The 22,357-nt window shown below is 47.9% G+C and overlaps 1 protein-coding gene across 1 annotated transcript in view; it reads left to right on the forward strand.

Moving 5' to 3' along the window:
* The window catches only part of LOC138516300 (uncharacterized), a 1,253,275-nt gene that overhangs the window by 877,028 nt on the left and 353,890 nt on the right, over positions 1-22,357 (forward strand). Inside the window, exon 15 of the mRNA XM_069631312.1 lies at positions 6,965-7,016. Within this exon, the coding sequence (XP_069487413.1) occupies positions 6,965-7,016 (52 nt within the window). The remainder of the gene's footprint in view (positions 1-6,964; positions 7,017-22,357) is intronic.

Raw genomic sequence — 22,357 nt, forward strand, 5'->3', positions numbered from 1 at the left:
CCAAGGGAGGCCGGCCAGAGAGTGAGGGGAAAGGATGGTGAAGGTGTGCCGATGAGGAGGATCTCTGTCTTGCTGGCATTCAGACAAAGATCATTGGCGGAACACCAATCTTGAATGGCAGTTAGGCAATCAGAGATGAGAGAGGGAGAGGAGGTGGCAGAGGGCAGCCTGAAAATGAGTTGAGTGTCATCAGCGTAGCACTGGAAATTTGAGCAGAAAGTGGCAATGCAGTGGGCGAGAGTTGCCAGGTATTGGTTGAAAATCCAGGGCGAGAGGTTAGACCCCTGGGGAACACCACAGGTAGAGAGGAAGATAGATGAAAGGAAGCACCCAAGTTGGACCTGGGAGGATCGATCTGAGAGGAAAGAGGTTAGCCAGGCCAGAGCCTGATCAGTGATACCCAGGTTTTCACGGAGATGGTTGAGCAGGATGGTATGGGTGACCGTGTCAAAAGCAGAAGAGAGATCGAGGAGGATCAGGACAGAGGGAATGTTAGAGTCAAGGTTGGAGAGCAGATCTTCACGGATGTTCAGGAGAGCAGTTTCCGTGCTTCTGGCAGCTCTGAAGCCAGACTGGTGGTCATGGAGACAGCCAACAGAATTGGAAGGAAGGTTAAGCTGAGAGATGGCCAACTTTTCCACGAGTTTGCCAAGAAAGGGAGTAATGGAAATTGGGCAATAGTTAGCTGGACAAGAAGGATCAGCTGTGGGTTTCTTGAGAAGAGGATGCACAAAGGAGTGCTTCAGAGGGGAGGGGAAGGATCCCGAGGCAAAGGATTGGTTGCAAAAATCAGCAAGAGCCGGAGCAAGGGTGTCAATGTGGTCCTTGATGGTTTTAGAGGAACAGGGATGAACCTGTTTTGACGAGGCTTTCATAGATCGGACTTGTCTAGCGACCTCGTCAGGGGTGAAAAGAGGAAAGGGCGAGAAGGATGGTGGGAGGGTGGCTAAAGGAGGGTTAGCAAGCACAGATGGAGAGGGGAGAGAAGGGGTGTGAGTGGAGAGGGTGGACAGGATGTCCTGGGTTTTTTAAATGAAGTGAGAGGCAAGGGCATTGCAAAGAGCCTGGGAGGCAACAGGAGGGGTAGAGAATGCAGCAGGGTTGGCCAGCTCCTTGCAGATTTTAAAGAGTTCGGCCGAGTTGTTAGATGCCGCAGAGACACAAGCTTGAATGTGGACTCTCTTCTTGGTGAGGACAGAGAGTCGGTATTGCCTTTGTAGCAGGCGACAGGCCAGTTTGTCAGAGGATGAACAGGAAGTCCTCCATTTCCTCTCAGCTGCCCTACACTTACGTTTACACCTACGATCCGGAGGAGAGCAGCGTGCTGCGACGCCAGCCGGTTCCTGTTAGGGGCTGTCGCATGGCTATGGCGTCATGTCCCCAGGAAGCCTGATTGAGGCAGCCTGTGTCCTGCTGGCGGCATTTGGATGAGTGCTCATTCCCGTGGGATGTGTGCCAGTCGCAAGGGGCTGTAAGGGACAGGTGGTGAGACCCTGACCTCGATCCCATACGCCCTGAGAGGACCATTCGTCAGCGCAGCACTACCCGGTGAGTTTCAAAGGGGAAAGTTATGTGAAACTCAGGAGCATGCGGCTAACTGAAGCGGGAAGGTAGAAAAGATAGAATTTGTAAGCTCCACGAAGCAGAAAGCAATAAAGATAGCGGAAAGTAAAACAAAAGCTAGAGAGAGGTTTTGAGAGAGCGGAAAGGAAGAAAAAGGCTTGAAGATACATAAGAAGGGTGCGAGTGCCCCGAAAGTGAAGGAAAAGTGCAAGTGAGCACCGGAAAGGCAAATAAAGTAAACAAGAAGGGTGCGAGTGACCCAAAAGTGAAAGAAAGGTGCAAGTGAGCACCAGAAAGTGAAATAAAGTAAACAAGAAGGGTGCGAGTGACTCCAAAGTGAAGTGAAGGTGCAAGTGAGCACTGGCAAACGAAACAAGTGTGCAAGAGGCATGGAAAGGAAAAGGACAGGTGCAAGGGTGCAGGAAAGCAAAGAAATGAATGTGCAAGAGTCACAGTGAAGAGAAAGTGAACCCAAAGGGAAGGTGCCAGGGGCACGACAAGCTGAGAAAAAGCAAGACAAAGAAGGTGTAAGTGGGCACAACAAAGTGGAAGATAACAAAGAGGTGCAGGACCAAGAAGGTGCAAGTGGGCACTACCAAAGTGGAAGATCACCACGGGGTGCAGGAAGCTCCTGGTAAAGGAAAGTATAGAAAAAAAGCAAGTAAAGGAAATACAAAGAGGGGCCAAAGATCAGAGTAGTCGTGCTTAGGATGAGCCAAGAACCTAGGGTTTTTGAAAGTCTCTGATATTACCCAATGAGAAGGTTGTATGTGAAAGGAACTGTAAATAAGAGAAAGGCACATCATGACAAGTTGAAATGTTGTGTTTGGCTCTAGACTCGGGAATTATGGGGAAGGGAACCCCAAGAGGCCTAACCAAGGTATATACATATTTGACAAGTTGCACTTTATGTTTAAAGCTGAAGGGGCCTGAGCTTGGGTAAGGGAACCCTAAAAGGCCTAACACAACTGAACATGTGAATGAAACTGAAGGGGGCTGAGCTTGGGCAAGGGAGCCCTAAGAGGCCTAACACAACTGAACTTGTGTTTGAAACGGAAGGGGCCTGAGCTTGGGGAAGGGAAACCTAAGAGGCCTAACAAAACTGAACTTGTGTTTAAAACTGAAGCTTGGGGAAGGGAACCCTGAGGGGCCTAAGAGAAACTGGTATGGTATGATAGAGAAACTGTGTTGTTAAACTGAACTGGTGTTTGAAACTGAAGGGACCTGAGCTTGGGGAAGTGTGCCCTAAGAGGCCTAACAGAGGCAAACGTTTATTTGGTTAAGCAAGCAGCCATACGCTTGGGGAAGGGAACCCTGAGAATCCTGGAAGAAACTGTGTTATATTTTTGTTTGATTTGAACTTTGGAAGCAGTGAAGCTTGGGGAAGGAAATCCACAGGAACTAAAGACATTGGAAATTGTTGAACAGAATATAAGAACTTTGTGGAGAAGAGCTGATGAACAACTTATTTTTCATTGTGCTAAACATTGATGATACTAACCAAGCCACACCTGGTGAGACGACCACTTGAAACCAGCTTTGGTATATATTTCTCCTTGAATCACTATTTTACTGTTAAAGAGACTTCCTACCACATTTTATCAGAGAGTGAGATGAAGCATAGGTTTAGACACGGGCGGATTTTGGTTTTGGTCTTTCAAACATTGGCAGCCCTTGGAAACATCAGTTGAGTGAACCATCCCTCTAGAGTTAGGGCCAGTTAGGCATTACACCAACCCCAGCATTGTAGTAAATAAAGGTTTTGAAACTATAATACTTGAGTTTGTGTCTGTCTTGATACCATGCTTGTCTCACATAGCCCATATACCAGACATATTTGACCTATTCACCAAGGAAAACCTCGACATCCTAGCCATCACAGAAACCTGGCTCACCCCTTCAGCTGGTCCCTCCCTCACCATTGCTGTCCCTCCAGTAATGCCATACTCTGCAGCGACAGACCCTTCAGACAAGGAAGCAGGTTGCCTTCTCTACAAAGACATCCTACTGTGTGTCCTCACCACCACACAAATCCCCCACTGTGAATCCATCTCAGTCAAACTTACCTGCTCCCCCAACTCAACTATCGCCATCCACCTTATGTATCATCTGCCAGGACCTTGTGCTACATTGGAAAATGACCTCACCCAATTAATTGCCTCCAAACTTAAGCCCTCTACCCAACTTGTTATCCTGGGTGACATCAACCTAGGCTTTAGCGACACATCGGACACAGAGGCCTCAGCACTTGCTAAATCCACCACTGTCCTGGGCCTCACCCAACATATCCTTAAACCCAAACATACGCATGGCCACACGCTCGACTGGATCCTTGACCACAACTGCGATATCTCCATGACCTCCAACCTACCTTGCCCATGGTCAGACCACCACGTCATCGCCTTTTCCATCCCGACATCAGGCAAAAGAGCCACAACCAATACCTCTTATCCCTCACCGTCACCCACAGCTCCCGTAATGTCACCAGCACTCCACTTATCCCCCTTTTCAATTGCCCCCTTTCCCTGCCCCACAACACCACCACCCTTGTGGACCACTACAACACATTGCTAGAGACTCCTATTGACTCCCTAGCCCCTCTGAAAGCATGTAAGTCAAAGGTCACCAACCATCGCAACATGTGATTCACCACTGACCTCCGTGCCATGCACACCGCCAAGAGGGCAGCAGAAGCTACTTGGTTTAAGGTACCCACCGCCACCAACAAAGCCCACTTTTCAGACATCCCCATCAGTACATGCACGCCATATTCTCTGCTAAATCTTCCTCCTACAATGAAAGAATAATGACTGCCACTTCCAGCTCTACAGAATTATTCATGAACCTCTGAAAGCTTAAATCCCCAGTGGTCCCCCTTCCTCCTTGGGAAAGGACAACCTTTGGTGCAGCACCATCCAAGATGCCCTCACAGAAATTAATTCCCACCTGCAATCCAAAATCAGCAAGAAGCTCACCAGCATACCAGAAGCTCAACTACCAACCCCTCAGCCCCCTCCCCCTTAACTCTCTATTTGAGTTCAAACCAATCTCAACATGCAACCTAGCGGCTATAATCAATGGCCTCAAACCTCCAAAATGTAAAGGCAAACTTTTCCCAGCACCCCTGGCAAAGGAATGCGCTGAACCGCTTCTACCCCTCATCGCTGCCATTGTCAACACCTACTTTGCCCCATGTTTGGTACCTGCCTCCCTTAAAGAGCCCTGGGTCTCCCCTCTGCTTAAGAAACCTACCTTAGACCCAGCATGTCATACCAACTACAGGCCATCACCACTGTTCCCTTTCTCCTGATAATTATTTACAAAGCAGCCTACCTTCAAATCCAGGACTTCGTTGAAGCACATCACATCCTGAGCCCCTGACAACCTGGCTTCCATCCTAAACATGGAACCGAAACAGCACTCCTCGACCTTAAAAATCAACTTGAAGATGCGTTGGATGCCGGCAACTTCTCCCTCCTCTCTCTCCTTGATCTTTCGGCCACCTTCAACCTGGTCGACCACCAAATCCTCAGCCACTACCTCACCTCCTCTGCCCACTTCTCCATGAAAGCAGCAAAATGGATCTCTGCCTTCCTTGCAAACAGATCCCTCAGAGTCTTTGCCGGGGATGCTGCCACCTCCCCCACTCTGATCTCCTGCGGAGTCCCACAAGACTCCTGTGTTTTGCCTATGCTCTACAACATTTACACTAAGCTCCTCTTTGACCGCCTCGACTCATTGAACATTACCTAGACTAACTTTGCTGACAATACCCAAATCCTCATCCCCCTCTCTGATATCCACCCACAAGACACCGCCAAAGTGAACAGAATATACAAAACCATCCAAATCTGCATGACCTCACATAACCTCTCCTTAAACAATGAGAAAATTGAACTACTTCTGCCTGTCTCGCCAAACTCAGCGCCGTCTTCAGCCACTTCAACATTGATGGCAACCTCAGTAAAAATGCCTATCTGGATGCACCCCTCACCGTCGCACATGTCAACCACATCGCCTCAACCTCAGCCTATGCGACCAAACTCATCACCACCAGCAAACATTTTCTCTCTACAGAAAATCGGCTCACTATTGCACGGGCGCTCGTCCTGTCCAAGTTGGACTACTGCAATGCACTTCTTTGTGGCACCTCTAAGAAACCTTCCCAAACTACAAGTCCAACAAAACAATGCCCTCTGTGCCGCCCTCAACCTGACCAAGCACGAACACACCTCTGAGGCACGACGATCCGCTCAATGACTCCCTGTCCACGAACAGATCTCATTCAAAATTCTCAAATAACCCACTAATGTTTCTCCAACAACGCACCCCAATAACTCGCCCAGAAGGTCAAGAGATACATGCCCAACAGAAACTCTTCGATCTCCTCACAGCCACTGCCTCACCACACTGAGATTTAAACGCAAAAGAGCTGGCGGCGCCAGCTTCTCCGTTCGCTCTGCCACACTTTGGAACAAAATCCCACTCCTGCTCCAGGGAGAGCCCTCCTTCCACCAGTTCCGGGAAAAAATCCAAAACTCACCTATTCACCTAACTGGTCTCCCCCTGCTAGCATAGCTGACTTTGTATGACACTGTTCTTACACTGTAACCTTGTCTGTAACTGTCTGACCTTTTCTATAAGAATCAGCACCTAGATGCCCATGGGCTTTGTGCGCTACTATACATGCAATAAATAAATACAAGCTCGCAAAGCAAACCACAGGCATCCAGACAGCTATCTTTTGTATTTCCCTGTGTATGTCCACATGACTGACACCTCTGGAGACCCCCCTTATCTGGCCATCATTTAGTCCTACGTTGTCCATTTTTGAGCCACATGCAGTGGTAGTATTAGCCTTTGATCGATGGTCCATCACCTGTTGATCATATTGACAATTTATGGACACACTTGATAGCGGTTTAAGCACATCAGTCATTAATTGGGACACATGCCTTCCACTCCGTGTTTACAGATTTGTCCTCTGTTGTTTGTGTATTAGCATCTACCAGCCCACAAATGACGATAGATCATTTTGATTGCTCATAGACTCCCCTGCAGAAACGTTAATGACCTGGCCTTGCTGTTTAGGACCGTCTAAGGTTTTCTGCCTAGACATCCCTTTATCAGCATCAAAATTTGAGGCCAGCGGGCCAGGTGCACGTGCCACCAGAGCGAGAGGCACTTTTTGTAGGGCTTGCTTACTCTTTTTTGAGGAGGACACCCTTGCACCAATTCTTGCCTTTCATGCTGCATCCTCAATGAGATGTACATTCCTATGGAATTTTCTTGAATTCTGACTCTTGGTTTTGTTTTTCTTTCCAGCATCCATTTAGTTGTTAAACATGTCCTTTCCTTTGATATACAACTTGTGAATCCACTTATTTTTTTCTCTCTCCAGGTCGCCAGTTCTCAAACCTTTCTTCTTCCTGCATCCCAAAAAAAATATCAAGGTAATGTATGCATTATTTGGAATTATGTTATCATGATAAATGTACAGACAGAAATAACATGCATTGATAAACTACCAATAAAGTATAGTTTTTTATGGAAGGAAAAAAGGAACAACTCTGATTCTCCAACTCTGTGCACTATCTTTTTCATTATGTACTGTTCCTACAAGATATCTTTCCTGATTAGTATTTGTATAACTGATACCTAAGAATTACAACAAGAAGTACTCATTGAGGGTATTTTATATGATCTCAAAACACCTGGTTGTCTAGGTGCTTGGAAAAGTACTAGACCAATTGTCTTGAGCATTATTTTGCAGGGTGTCTACTAGATCTGTCTAGACCATGCTGTCTAAAACATCTTTTAAAAGCATAGTTTCCACTCCCTGCCTGTAAATCTGACTGTTGTAAGTTTGTAAATTCAGCGACTGGTCCTTGAACAAATCTTCTCATAGGACGACCTTATGTTTTTTGTGTGTATGTGTGTATATATATATATATATATATAGAAAAAACTTTATTAAAGGGACGTTATGGTTACAAGTAAAACTGAAAAACCCTTGAAATTCGCCAGTTATGGTACGCTAAGCAACCAAAACTCACGCCACCTGCCTGCACTGCTAAGACTAACACACAGGACATCAAATATGAAACCTGGCTTGTATTCCTACGGGACAACTTCCATGAGGCACCACACCAAATCTAACCACCTGACTGCTCTGAGGAAGGCAGGTAAGAGTAGGTTGACATCCTCCACCCCATCATCTTCAACTTTTCTTGTTACCACAAAGGGTACTGCTTCGGGCCGAGGATCCCAGCGGCGGCTTCAGAGGCCATACAGGATGCCTGTCGACCCTTGCCTGTCGAGGATCCCAGTGCTATGTTTGTACTGTGAAGCACCGCTCTGAAGGGGGGAGCAGTTTCGGAGTGCTTTCAAGGCTGGCCCACACAACGTCTTCCTCTGTCCACCTGTTCCTTCGTCTCTGTGGTTGGTATCCCTTCCCTACCCTACCTTGCCTCTAATGCAAAAAAGCCCAAAAAATTACAAAACTAAAAAACACAGAAAAAAGGTTCTTTGAGGAGATACCTTTCACTGTTAACAGATAGAAGTGAAAAAAAAGTCACAGGCACCTTTGCAGCCTGCATAGTCCGTGGACAGCACGGTAATCCGCGGACTTCTAAAAAATTCCAGGCATGGGGTGGGAGAATTGAAATCATTTGAATTGTTTTGCATTCAAAAGTGGTGGCTCTTAAAATGACCTTTTTGTGTTTTTGGCTTTTATATTTTTTTTTTATTTTTGGTTTTATAAACTGAAACATTTTACTGAATTCAATTATTTCTTCTCACTTTCACAAAAAACTGCTTCAAAGCATTTTAAATGTTTTCCAGAAAAATCTGATTACCGACATCAATTAGATGGACTCCATCTTCCAAAAAATGTTGGCCATCTGAAATGTGGACCAGATGACCTTGAACACATCCACATCTGTCTCTGAGCAATGCAAGAAAAAATCATTTTTGAATTTGGGAACATTTCCCTCAACTTTCCCAATGCCTCCTTCATTGCAAACTACAATGAAAATGCGGTCACATAACCCAAACTGTTTCCTCCACAATGAAGAATAATGTCCAGATGTTTCAAATGAACCATATTTGCAAAAAATGGGAGCAAGTCCACTCACTTCATATCTCACACGCCATACCATGACACTTCAAATTCATGGAATCCAAGATTTTCCACCAATCCACACTGCTCTGCATAGACCTTTAACCAATGGACCCAAGAGTCCCCCAAAATCCACACACACTGCCTTCTCATACACATATCCATAGCCATTGTCAGTGCTCTAACAAAACTCCTGCTACCCTCTCTTCCTGTGCACCACACCCAGGAAACCTGATTGGGTGATTCCCCCAATGTCCACAGACATCCATGACTGTCTGTGGTCTCCACAGTCCCCTTCCGATGCCAGGCATCTTTAAAAGACCTGGTTGTGGCACGTGCCGTCTGCAGACTACGGCAGTGTCTGCGAACATTGCGCCCAATTAAAGGGGTGGGTGGGAGTGTAAACTCAATTTCAGTTGTTTGTGATTTAGTGGTGGCTCTAAAAATAGCCTTTTTGGGGGGGTTTGTTAAACCTTTTTTCCTTTTTTGCATTTAGTTACAGTACTACTGTACTCTCTACAATTTTCATACAGGAACTTTTTCAATTGATTCCTAACATTGTAAAGGAAAAATGCATTTCCAACATCTGTGAAATGAGCGCCATCTTCACACAAAAAATTCACACCCTCAGACCTTATATTGTCATTCTGAAAAGATGACATTCCTGCAGCACATAAACAAGCAGCTACAGCTTTATTAACAAGCTGTCTTGATTCTTCCATTTTTGGACTGAAATAGTTTATTGGACATCTCCATGTTTGCCGCTGATTCACTGATCCATTTCAGAAAAAAATATCTTGGCAACAGGAAACAGTTGCATTATGTTTTTCAAAAAAATCCTTCAGGGAAACCTGCAAATACACTGGAGTCACATACCCAAAAATGTCCCCTCCACAATGCACAATTACAATATCTGGATATTTAAAGTGAGCCATACTCTCACAAAATGAAAACAAACTTGCCCAGGTTAAGCCACAAACTACATGCCACAAAACATCCACTTATGCCAATCCAATACTTCCAAAAATGCCATTATTTTCAGCATACACCTTCAATGACTGAATTGAAGAGTCCCCCAAAATCCACGCACTCTGCTTTCTCAAACACATAGCCATAGCCATTTTCAGTGCTCTCACAACTCCTGCAAACAAAACTCCTGCCACCCTCTGTTCCTGTACACCACACCCAGCAAACCTAATTGGCTCATTCCCACAGTCACCTTTCTATGCCAGGTTCCTCAAAAGACCTGGATGTGGTACGTGCCATCCACAGACTATTGCAGTGTCCGCGGACCTTGTACACAGGGATAGCCCTTCTACCCTTTCCACTTGCATGTTATAAACACTCCCTCATTGGCTGCTTTCAAAGAGTCACACATGCGTCCATCAATCACATCCAAAAACTCTACACCTAACCCTGTCATCTGAGTTCAACACTTCAGATGTACACTTGAACTCTAAGAGTACATATCTCCTGTTAATTAAAGGCATCTGCACCAAGAACGATCTAAAACTGTCAAATTGTTCTATTTCTAAATTCACCAAGATCAGCATTTAACAAGACATAGGGCCTCAGTACAAGTATGCCGGTCGGGAAATAGCATTGGCGGTAATCCGTACCAGCACTCTTTTCCGGACTGGCATCATTGCGATGCCGGTGACACCGGCACTGCAAGTGACCCACTGCATCCGGCAACACAATTGCTGGTATCTGTGGAGAGACGCGGCAGCTGTGCCTGACATACCGCCATGGCGTTCGTAAGTGCACTTTCCTAGCAGCATGGACATGCAATTACTGGCATGGATATGCCAGTATCAATGTGGAAACGATGTGGGAAACACTGGTATCGTGGGCCAGGTGTTAAGTAGATTCATGTGTGTAGAAACATGCCACAGGTGCGCAAAATCAGCACAGGTGGTACAAATGAGCAGTTCTACATCACAAAAGGACCACTCCCACACCCCTTACAACACCACAGTGCTTGCAGTAGCAGTAACAGTACTGGAGCTTGAGGCCATGCCTGCAGAACTATTACTTGAAGAGGCAGTTAGGCAGAGGATGTAGTGGAGGCGCTTGATGAGAAGGAGGGCCATCATGGCCCAACAAAACCCCATTGTCCAGCGAGTTGCACCACACAGACAGCCACCAATCCCACGCTTAAGAGCCACACCTTTAAACCTGAGCCAAAGCCAGATCCACACCCTGTACCAGCTAGACAATCCATGACGACCTGGTCAGTCTCATAAATATTCACACAGCCATCCCCCCCTTGCTCAAAGTAGTGTCTGTGCTACACTTCCTTGCCACAGACACATACCAGCACACTGTTGGTGAGCTGCATGGGATATCGCAACCCTGTTTTTCACGTGTCCTGTTCCAGGTCATTGATGCACTCCTGCATCATGTTGGAGACCACATCAGTCTACCAGGGACAGCAGACCATGTCAATAGCACACAAATAGCCTTCCATGCCCTTGCAGGCATGCCGAACGTCATTGGTGCCTTTGACTGCACACATGTGGAGCTGGTGGCCCGGCATGCTGTGGAGACTGTGTACCGCAACAGAAAACTTTATCATTCATTGAACGTGCAGATGGTGTATGATGCCCGCCACATCATCACCCATTGCTGTGCCAGATTTCCCGGTTCCACCTACGACTCCATGGTGCTATCTCGGAACATGGCACTTCACGGTGGACAGCGTACCTGACTGCTGGGTGAGTCTAACTACAAGGCCATGTGCACAGTTGAACTGGGGGGGGCAGGAAACAGCATAGCGTACCTGGCTGCTGGGTGAGTCTAACTACAAGGCCATGTGCACAGTTTAATTGGGGGGAGGGGCAGGAAACCGCATAGTGTACCTTGCTGCTGGGTGAGTCTAACTACAAGACCATGCGCACTGTTGAATCATAGCCATGTATAATACCTATCGCCAGTGGCTGTGCCCATTGAATGCTTCAATCCATCTTTCATCCCACTTCTCTGCGCTCAGAAAATTACAAATACACCATGAAAGTGCACATGGGCTGGTTAGAGAGGTTAAAGGGGAAGGATGACCATGAATAAGAGTAATGATCATAATTCGTATCAATAGTACAACACATACAGTTACTAAATGAAAGCTGAGAGGTATCTACTTTGTGTTGTGCTTGCATTAAATCTGAACGTGTACATGTGTCACTCAAGGTGCTACACAGTAATAGCATGCCTGAGTGCAAGGCCTTGACAGGCCTGTCCCAATTAAGGAAATAGATCCAGTGCATGCATGAGATCATCAAGTCTGTACAGCTATAAACAAAAAGAACTACATGTCCCAGAATGTACCACAACAAAATGAGAACAAGAAGCACTAACACAGTCAAGCAAACACACAACACCTGATGCACAGACAGAGAATACTTCTGCACCCACCCACATAACAGCGTTTGTCAGCACACCAATTGTTCAGGTCCCCTGCCTGTTAGAACCACACAATCACACATGCATCTCATTATAATTCTAATCTAGTACCCTAGTACATGGACATCTTGTTATTATTTCTTTGTAACACAATAATGACATATCCAGCAGTTCAATTTGTGTCAGTTTTACTAAAAGGGTCAGAGGTCATGTTGTCTGTCAATGGGCCAAGTGAATGCCACTGCAGACCACACACCCCACACGCATTTGGACATAGTGCATTTCAGGTACCTGATAAAGGACATATGCTAGCTGAACAACATTTTGCATGTGCATGTCTGTTGACTCAAATGAACACTATAGAGCCTGTGGCAATATGACATGGCCAGAAGAATGACATTGTACACTTTCTGTTGCCCCGTGCATGTGATGCTGGTTACCCCTGATGCTATGGTTGATGGCCCCCGTGAGGCAACCATACAACATCCACGAGCAGGCATACAATCGTGCCCATGTACATACTCGGGGCACCATTGAACAAACATTTTGCCTGTTAAAGGCGAGGTTCCGCTGCCTGAGCAGATCGGGTGGGAAAGATAGTGCTTGCCTGTGCCATGTTGCACAACATGTGTATCAGACGCAACGTCCCACTGCCCCCCGACATGGACATGCACCCACCAAAGGCAGAGCAGGACAGCGATGAGCATCAGGAAAGTGCACAGCGCCGTGATGGCCCGGATGGACGTGTTGCACGAGATGTACTTATACAGCACTACTTCTAATCACCTGTCAAACACGCGGCACAGGCCAACTAGCACACTGGGTACTGCACATAAATAAATACACTCACACTGAATAATCAATGTCCAGTCATTCATTCTGTTTGCAACACCAACTATATTTTGTGAAATTAAACTACACACCTAATACTGTGCACCCCAACTATCCCTCCCCACACCCCCTCCCCAACTATCCATCCCCACACCCCTCCCCAACTATCCCTCACCACACCACCTCCACAACTATTCCTCCCCACATCCCCTCCCCCACTATCCCTCCCCAACTGTCTGTAGCCAACTCCTGTCCTGTTTTCCTCTGTACATTGGCAAGGGTCACAGACAGGGCACCTATGGGTCCATGGCCTATTTGCGACCCCTTTTATGCGCTCTTGTGTGGCTGTGTGCAGGACGATACAGTCGCATGGAGCGCCGCCTTGGGTTGCTCTGCACTGAACTCCCTGGTGTTGTGCTAGTTAAGGGAGCGGGTGGTATTGCCAGGGGCCTTTGGTGCAGGAAGGCCTGGAGCAACATGGCCATAGTTTCAGCAATGGAAGACATGATGCTGTTGCCTTCCCTCACCCTCTGTGACATTTGAACTATGGCACGTGTGCATTGACCTGGAACTGGCCTGCCCGCTCTCTCGCATTAGCTGTGCCTTATTAAGGTGCTGTTGCACCAGGGATGTGAGAGCATCCTGGCGTTGCTCCTTCCTGGTTAGACAGCCTTTTATTTCCCTTCACTGTGGAACGGTTGAGGTTGGGGGCTCATTGGGCCCATGGGACTGAAGGGCAGGTCCTCTTCAATGCTCTGGTCTGTGTCGCCAGTTTCGGGACCACCCTCGTCAGCTGAGATCTCTCCAAGACACCCTTGTGCATGTTTTTGTGGCTGTGGTGGAGGTACCACAGGGATCTGTGGTGGCTTTGGTGGAGGTGCCACAGGAGCCTGCGGTGGCTGTGGTGGAGGTGCCACAGGGGCCTGCGGTGGCTGGAGGCATGCAGCTGGGGTAGCACTTTGATGTCTGCCTGTTGAGGCTGTGGAGTCCTGTGTTGAGGTGGTGGTGGTCCTTCGGCATCAACGCCTGGTGCCCCTTGCTATACTGGGCTGGCCGTCCTCATTGCCAGATGATGTGTTTGAGGGAGTCAGAAAGGCAGGGCATCAGTAATACATGTGGATTGATGAGACAGACATTAATGCTTTTACTTTTTGATGACAGTGCTGTGTCAGGGATATGGCGGGGGACATGGCATGGTGCACACATGTTTGTGTCAAGGATACTGTGCTGGTGGATGTGTGACGTGCCTACATGGGGCCTCATTACGAGTCCGCCGACCCAGACTTAATGCCACCAGTATAACCATACCGGCACCGTTTCCGTGACCGTGTAATCACGACCCACGATCCCGGGAAAACCACCACCACAAACCGCTGCCGTGGAGTTAAGGGATTCGTAAAATGCGTTGGCGCCGAAACTCCCCAGTTACCGGCAACACGAAACACCATGGGCATCACGAGTACCACGGACATGGAAACTCTGCCATAATAATGGCGGAAAAACCGTGGCCACAGAGGCGGTATCGGTGCCACCGCGAACATAACGTTAAACAGTGCCTGGTGAGCTGAATCAAATGAGCCCAGCTGGACCTAGCAGGTCACTGGGAGCCCACAAAAGGGTCACACCCACACCCAGGCCAACTCCAAACACAACTATGCAGGCAGCAGCTGCAGCAGCATTGGGACTGGGGCTATTGAACCTACAGGCAGCAGTGCACATGGTGGCAGTAATGGTGCAGAGGAGGATGAGGCAGAGGCGGAGGAGGCGCAGGTTAGCAAACCCTACACCCATGCCAAACCCAATTGGACAGGTGGCATGTCCCCGCAGGCAGCCTGCAATACCCCGCATCAAGGCCTCACCCTGGAACCTGACCCCAGGACAGATCCACACATTATACCGGCTGGATGGTCCAACAATCATGTACATCACCGCCATGATTGAGGACGACATCAGCAGCCACATTGCCATTTCGACCGCAATCCCCCCCCCCTCCTGAAGGTGGTGTCAGTACTGCATTTTCTACTCACCGGAACTTATCAGCACACAGTTGGTGAGCTGCACGGGCTCTCACAACCCTGTTTCTCTAAAATATTGGGACAGGTACTGGATGCCCTGCTGCGCCATGTGTTAGAACACATCGCCCTACCCCGTACTCTTGCAGAGGTCATTGCCACCAAGTTGGCCTTCCATGCCATTGCAGCCATGCCAAATTGCATAGGTGCAGTAGACTGCACACACATAGAGCTGACAGTACCACGTGCAATGGAGATGGTGTACCGCAATAGGAAACACTACCACTCACTGAATGTACAGATGGTATGTGATGCCAGACAGGAGATTACACATTGCTGCGCACATTTCCCAGGGTCAACACATGACTCAATGGTCCTGTGGAATTCCACATTGCCACGCTACATGGAAAGCTATGCTGGACAAAGCACATGGCTATTGGGTGAGTGCAACTGCCAATGCACAGGCCCTGTGGAAGTGTTTGTGTGCCCATGCCAATGACCTGTGTGAGTGGGCTGCTACAACTGCACATGCATCACCCCCTGGCCCATGTAATGTACGGTCAGCATAACCCACACATCACAAAGCTACACATGACAGGTTGGCACAGTACACACCCTGCCAAAAGAGACATATGACCAATGCTACCACAAGGCCATACAAGTTGATCCACTCAATATAGCCACCCACACTTAGCACCACTGCCCTCCCAATGCACATGACGGCTGCACATGGGACATCCTGCAACAGCCAAATCATCACAGCCCATAGATTGACTCCTCCATGTGTGCACGTCATTGCACAGTGCCATACTTACCAACCACTATTGTCCGCAAGGGCAACTACATATGCACAGCAAGTCATTGGGCAATGTCCAAATGCCACCATCCACGACAATTACCCATGAATGGCAATCAGCCATCCGTCCAACCACTGCTTGGCCCATATGGATGAATGGATGATGACACAAGATTGCACTGCATCAGATCAAGAGATGATACCACAAACACTGACATGTCCCACACATTTCCATCCCATGTAGGTGATGCTGGATATGCACTCACGCCATGGCTGATGACGCCTGTATGGAGGCCAAGGAACAGGCATGAGGAGGTGTACAACAGGGCACACGTCCCCTTCGTGGCATAATTGAGCGGACATTTGGCCTACTGAAGGCCAGGTTCTGCTGCTTGAGCAGATCTGGTGGATCACTGCTCTACAACCCAGTGAAGACGGGTAAAAATGTGCTTGTGTGTGCCATGCTGAACAATCTGTGCATGCGCAGGAACATTCCTCTGCCGCCAGACACAGAGAACGATGATGGAGTTGAAGATGGGGATGGGGTGGCTCCACACCCTTGCGGGGGTGCACAAGATGGCCAACAAGCACGGGATACACTCATTCGCATTTACTTTTGAGAGACTGCACATTGACAGCAATGCATGGATATGACGATGCCGGTGAATAAATGGATTTTGTCTGCAAATGAAAGACGGATGTCCACTTATTATGGTAGTTTTCAAAGGTGTTGTATTATCAATAAACCAGGAAAGAAAGTGCATTGAGGAGGGAAGCTGTACACCCGTGCCCACCCACCACCCAAACATACCCATCCCCAACCAGGCCCCAAACAACTAACCCCCTAATGGACCTCCCCCACCACCCAAACATACCCACCCCCAACCAGGGCCAAACAACTAACCCCCTAATGGACCTACCCCACCACCCAAACGTACCCATCCCCCCAGATGTCATGTTGACTGCCATCCCCACATGCCACTATTTGTGGAGGTGCTTATGCGCAGGCGTGTCCTTGCTGGCGGGTCCAGTCAGCCGACTAGAGCGCCTCCGTGGGCTGCCAGTGGCAGAGCTGGATGGGGTGGTGCTGGCTGAGGTGACTGTCGGTGTGACTATGGGCACGCGTCCTTGAAACGCCTGCTGGGCAACAAATATTGACTGAGCAATGCTGGATTGCACACTGTTCCCTTCCCTGACATGGCGTGCCAGGGTGACAATGGTTGACGCAAATCGCACAATCGACCTGGAGAGCCGACGCACCGACGTTGCATTGCTCTCCCGCTGCAGCCTGGCCTCCTCCCACTGATGCATGGCCTCCTCATGCTGCAGGCTAGCCTCCTCCAGCTGTCTTTCCACTAGCTGCATCAGGGTGGCCTGTTGTTGCTCGATGTGCTGCAAGCATTTACTGAGCTCAGCCATGAGGGAGTTGGGGAGCGCATGGGGCTGTGCAGTTCTTGGGGGCTGATCTGTAGGCCATGGATGGGTGACAGCTCATCCATGTTGTCCACCTCACCCTGTTGTACTGCTTCAGCCTGCATGGCCGGGGTACTTCCATCACTCGATGCAGCCTCCTCGGCAGTGCAGATGGGATGCAAATTATCATCCGGGGCCATGGTGGGTGCCTGCATGTGGATGGTGGCGTCTGCTGGTGTGCCTGATGCAGCCGGTGTGCCTGATGCAGCCAGTGTGCCTGATGCAGCTGGTGCTTGTGTGCCGGAGCAGCTAGCATCATCCTCCTGGGCAGGAGTGCTGCATTGGGCGCGTGCAGGTGGCCGCTGCGTTGCCTCTTGTCCGTCGTCGCTGTCACTTGTCACGGCTGTGGGGATACAGAGGGCATGCTGTTAGTTGTGTGATGTTACTTAATGTGTCCATCACATGCATCAAACCGAACAATCCATGACCACTTGCATGTACACACTTGTGACTATTGATGCACTCAGGTGTGTGTGTCTCTGCTTCCAGTCAAGCACGCACTGTGTGCATTTCCAGGGGTCATGCTTTGGGGATGTGGTACTTGTCATCTGGGTGGTCAGTGGGTCCATTGGGTCACTCCTGTCCTGTTTGGGGGGGGCATTGTGAGTGGGTCCATTGGGTCTCCCCTGCCCTGTTTGGGGGGGGCATTGTTCGTGGGTCCATTGGCTCACTCCTGCCCTGTTTGGGGGGGGCATTGTGAGTTGGTCCATTCGGTCACTCCTGCCCTGTTTGGGGGGGGGCATTGTGAGTGGGTCCATTGGGTCACTCCTGCCCTGTTTGGGAGGGGCATTGTGAGTGGGCCCATTGGGTCATTCCCATTCACACTTATGGCTTTGTACTCTGTGCACTTACCGGCATCTGCAGGTGGGCTCACTCCTGCCTCTGCGTCTCCTATGCCGTGGATGCCCTTGAGGTGCATGACACTGCTGCAGCGCTCCTCCCACAATTACAACTTGAGAGGGGATGCAGTGCCTCCACCAGTGCCAGTGCTGTGTTGGCAGTGTGCAGTGATGAGGTTGCGCACCCAGAGCCTGAGGTCATCCCACCTCTTATAGCAGTCCTTCAGAGAGCGCTTGGTCACACCGACCGCTGTGCACTTGCGTGCTGCCTCCGCCCACACCTCCTTGCGGTGTTGCTGAGTAGCGAGCCGCTGGTCTGCACTAAAGAGCATTTCCGCATGCTCGACAATGTGCTCCACCAGAACTGTGAGCTAAGCCTCACTGAAGCCTGCTTTCGCTGTCTGCGTGCTGGGATCCTGGATGCCATGATGGTGTTAGATGTGTTGTCAGTCTCAGGGAGGTATTCTGACCTGTGGTGTCTGAGGATGGCAGTGGATTGTGCTTTATATAATGGCCGCCTCTCTGTTTCCGTTTTTTTCCCCGCGGTCATGGTATTTCCGCTTCCGGTGTTTCCGTGTCGGCGGGGGCGGACACAGGTTTTGCACCATTTTCTGTGGTGTAAAGTCCATGTGCGTGGGTGGTTACATGACGGCGGTGACTCCGTTTCCGTCTCGGTGTATTGCGCGCGACCCAGGTGCCGTAATCGTCCCTCTTTCCGCAAGCTTGCAGTCGTGGAAGCGGAGACACCGTTGTCACGGAATCACCGGATTTCAGCATGGCAGACTCGTAATGAGGCCCATGGTGTGTGCATTGCCGGAGATACTTTCGTGGTGTACTTGTGATTTCTGGGTAGGGTGTTAGGGGTCTGGCACACAAGCTGTATGATGTTGTTTTGTGGTGGGTTGTGCCATGGATGTGGTCCCCATGTCCCTACTGCCTGTGGCACTTACTGCGTTGGTGAAAATTTGGCATCATGGGTCGTACTGGATGTGACGAGGGAGTCACATGTTTCCTAGGTGTGTGACGATGGTCATTTGTTGGTGGTGTAGGTGCTTGGCACTGATGTGACTTTGTGCCTGTGCTAGCACAGCGGAAACAACACAAGTTGCTGTGGCAGGGTGATGTGTGTCTGGGTGCCAACAGGAGCATGTCGTGTTGGCGATACAGGGTGTCTGTGATATGTTGTCTGTGTGAATGAGGTATGAGTGTGGTGTGGGGTCAAGGTATATGTCATTGTGTGCAACCAGGTTGCAGGGGGCCAAGGGTGCCCGTCAGGGCTGTACTGGTGTTGTGCACAACGCACTTGACGTGTTTGGCAACTCTAGTGTGTGCAGGGTGGACAGGGAGGTTGATGTGACATTGTGGTTACGTGTTCTCACCAGCACCCTTGGATGTCACACCTCTGTCCTCCGCAGCACCAAATCCTCGATGTATTCAAGGTGCAGCACACTGCTGCAGGTCTCATCCCAGGCTGCATGTGGATGGGGGATGCGCTGCCGCCTCCTGTGGCCATACCCTGGGTACACTGGGCCGACAGGAGGTTGCGCACCCTCAAGCACAGGTCATCCCACCTTTCATGGCAGTCCCGCACAGTGCAGGGGGTTGTGTGAACTGCAGTACATTTCTGTGACACCTCCTCCAAGATGGCCTTTTTTTCTCAGCTGTGCCTGGCTGTGTTGGTCTGTGGTGAACAGTTGGTCGGCATGCTCCACAATGGTTTCTGCCAACATCTTCATTTCTGCCTCGCTAAAGCGTGACTTGCACCTCCGGGCTGCAGGTACCCTTGATGTCATTTTTATTTTGCAAGATCAGTGCTCAGGATATGTTTGAGTCATGTGCTCTGAGGAGTGCAATGGATTGGGTTTTATTAATGGCCGCTGGTTGATTTCCTGTTCCGGCGAACTCTGTATTTCCGGTCACAGTAATAGCAGCACCGTTGTTACCAGTGGCGGCGGAAACGGGAGCGTGATGCCAGAATCAGAGTCACCGGCACCTAGGGTGGCGGTGTTGGGATTTTGGGGGATGTTTGGTGTAATTACCGGCATGCTGCTGCCATCGTATCCGGCATGCCGGAATGCGCGTGCACGCCAACACAGAATCAGCTGTTGTTTCCGGCAGCTGTACTTCATGGACACGGTAGCACTGGCATGCCGGTAATCATGATTTCTTACCGCCAGACCCGTAATGAGGTCCATAGTACAGGTATGCTTATATTTTAAAATATCTTTTCTTCAAATCATTAACAAATATATCTATGGCATGTTCCTGCTACTTACCCTGTAATTAGCTTCTCAATAAGCATATTCTCTTTTGTAACCACTCTAGCAAATGCCATGCGTTGCAGCTTTCAGCACCTGCTCATATGAAGCAGCAAATAATTAAAATGCTATGTGTTTAAAAATGTTTCTTTTTAAGAGCACTTTCATGAAAGTTAAGAAAATGCATATCTGCATTTTCATGAAAGAATGGAAAAGCAGAAAGAATATATTTGTTGACCATTTTTAAGTGGCAGTGAGTGTGTTCCAGTTTAATATGTTGGCGGCACATGCACACATCACAACTTCACGCATTCCAATCTGTAGGTGCTTATCCAGTCCTGATTTTTTCTCTACAATCTGGGACTTGTACTACAACTTTTATAACGTGAAAAATGGAACTACAAATTCCAGAACGCAAACAAAGAATCTAGGGCTATGTAAACACCTACATATTAGAATGCATCATGTTGGCAAGTATGTATATACTCCTAACGTATTAAACTTCTACACACCAACTGCCATTTAAAAGTGTACTACAAATCTTTTGTATCAGCTGTTCTTCTCTTTTACAAAACGTTACACACAAACCTTCTATAAATGCACATACGCATTTCTTAACTTTCATGAAAATGCTCCTAAAAACAAACATTCTTACACGTCCTGCAATTTAATTAACTGTTTTTCCCAAAAACTCCTCCAACCTTCATACATAACAACCTTGCTTACTTAAAGTACTTCACCCTTACCACATATCCTCACTTACTTTCCTTTACAATTACAGGAAAGAAGCATATTGCTGAAGAAAAGAACTGAAGAAAGAATACCCTTCACATCCTACAAATTTAGTATGTACTATGTATATGTATGTAATTACAACAGCGCAGTTCCACTATATAATACCCAAGACTTCTCTTTTCGAACCAACATTTCTTTCTCTCCAACTCATTATACTTCACCATCCACACTCTTCCTATTCCCATCTATTTACCACCATTGTAACACCCACTGTTTTCCTGAAAACAGCACAATGTCCTTACTGATTCAATCACACCACCACTCCCTTACTCACTAACCCAACGACATCACACCTCTACAGACCGTTACTCTCACAACCACACCTCATATGCCACCTCACAATAAAATAACCCTGTATTAAGCTGTCTAATTACACCCACACACCCATTCATAATACATGCATATGCATTGCACAACTTTCAAACCCAAACTTTCTCTTTTCCGAACAGACACAACAAAATGCCTACTTAAAAAACAACTCTGTAGAAAACAGAGGAAAAATAGAGCAGATAAGAATAAAACCAAACCATATAGTCATCCACCTCTAAAACAAATTATAGAAAACATTAAAACAAAAGAGCTAGTAACCTCATTCAACAAAACTAAACCAGCCATGACTAAAAAAAGGTAAGGCCTCTCGCGCAAAAACTAAAAGTAAACAAATATGTACGAAGAAGCAGCTCTACTACAAACTTTACAATGTATCTACCAGCGTGAACATAGTTATGGTAAAGCAATCCAAAAAAGTGTATGTTACAAAAAAGTTTCCACCGCAGAGTTCTTCACAATCCTATAAAAACTGCTGAAAAGGCACAATCTACCCTTAAAAACTACCACAGGAGACTAATCCTCAAAGCTTTAATTGACAGCGCGTTTCTACTATAGAGAAAATTGTTTATAATGATTTTAAACAGAATAAAACCACTAACTAAATTAATCAATAAATTACAAAATGTACTTCTAAATATGCACATTGTCAATATAGAGACCTTTTCAAATGTCTGTGATGGTGAATGTATTCACACAAGCAGCACAGAACCATATTTCAATGAAGAAGCTTATAAACAAGAACAACAAAAAACAATAGCCATAGACAATAATGGTCGAGAGTATGAAATGGTAGAAGACACCATTATGGCAAGAGAAACCCTTCTAGAAAAGACTTGCCCAACAAACTTTCAACCAAATGCTCCTTTCACCCAAACAAACCGTCCAGTATACAAATGGACATGCAGCTCAATGTGTACCATAGGCCAACAATCCTTTAAATA

The sequence above is a fragment of the Ambystoma mexicanum genome, chromosome 6q, assembly GCF_040938575.1.
Source record: "Ambystoma mexicanum isolate Mex_15411 chromosome 6q, UKY_AmexF1_1, whole genome shotgun sequence".
Lineage (NCBI taxonomy): Eukaryota > Metazoa > Chordata > Amphibia > Caudata > Ambystomatidae > Ambystoma > Ambystoma mexicanum.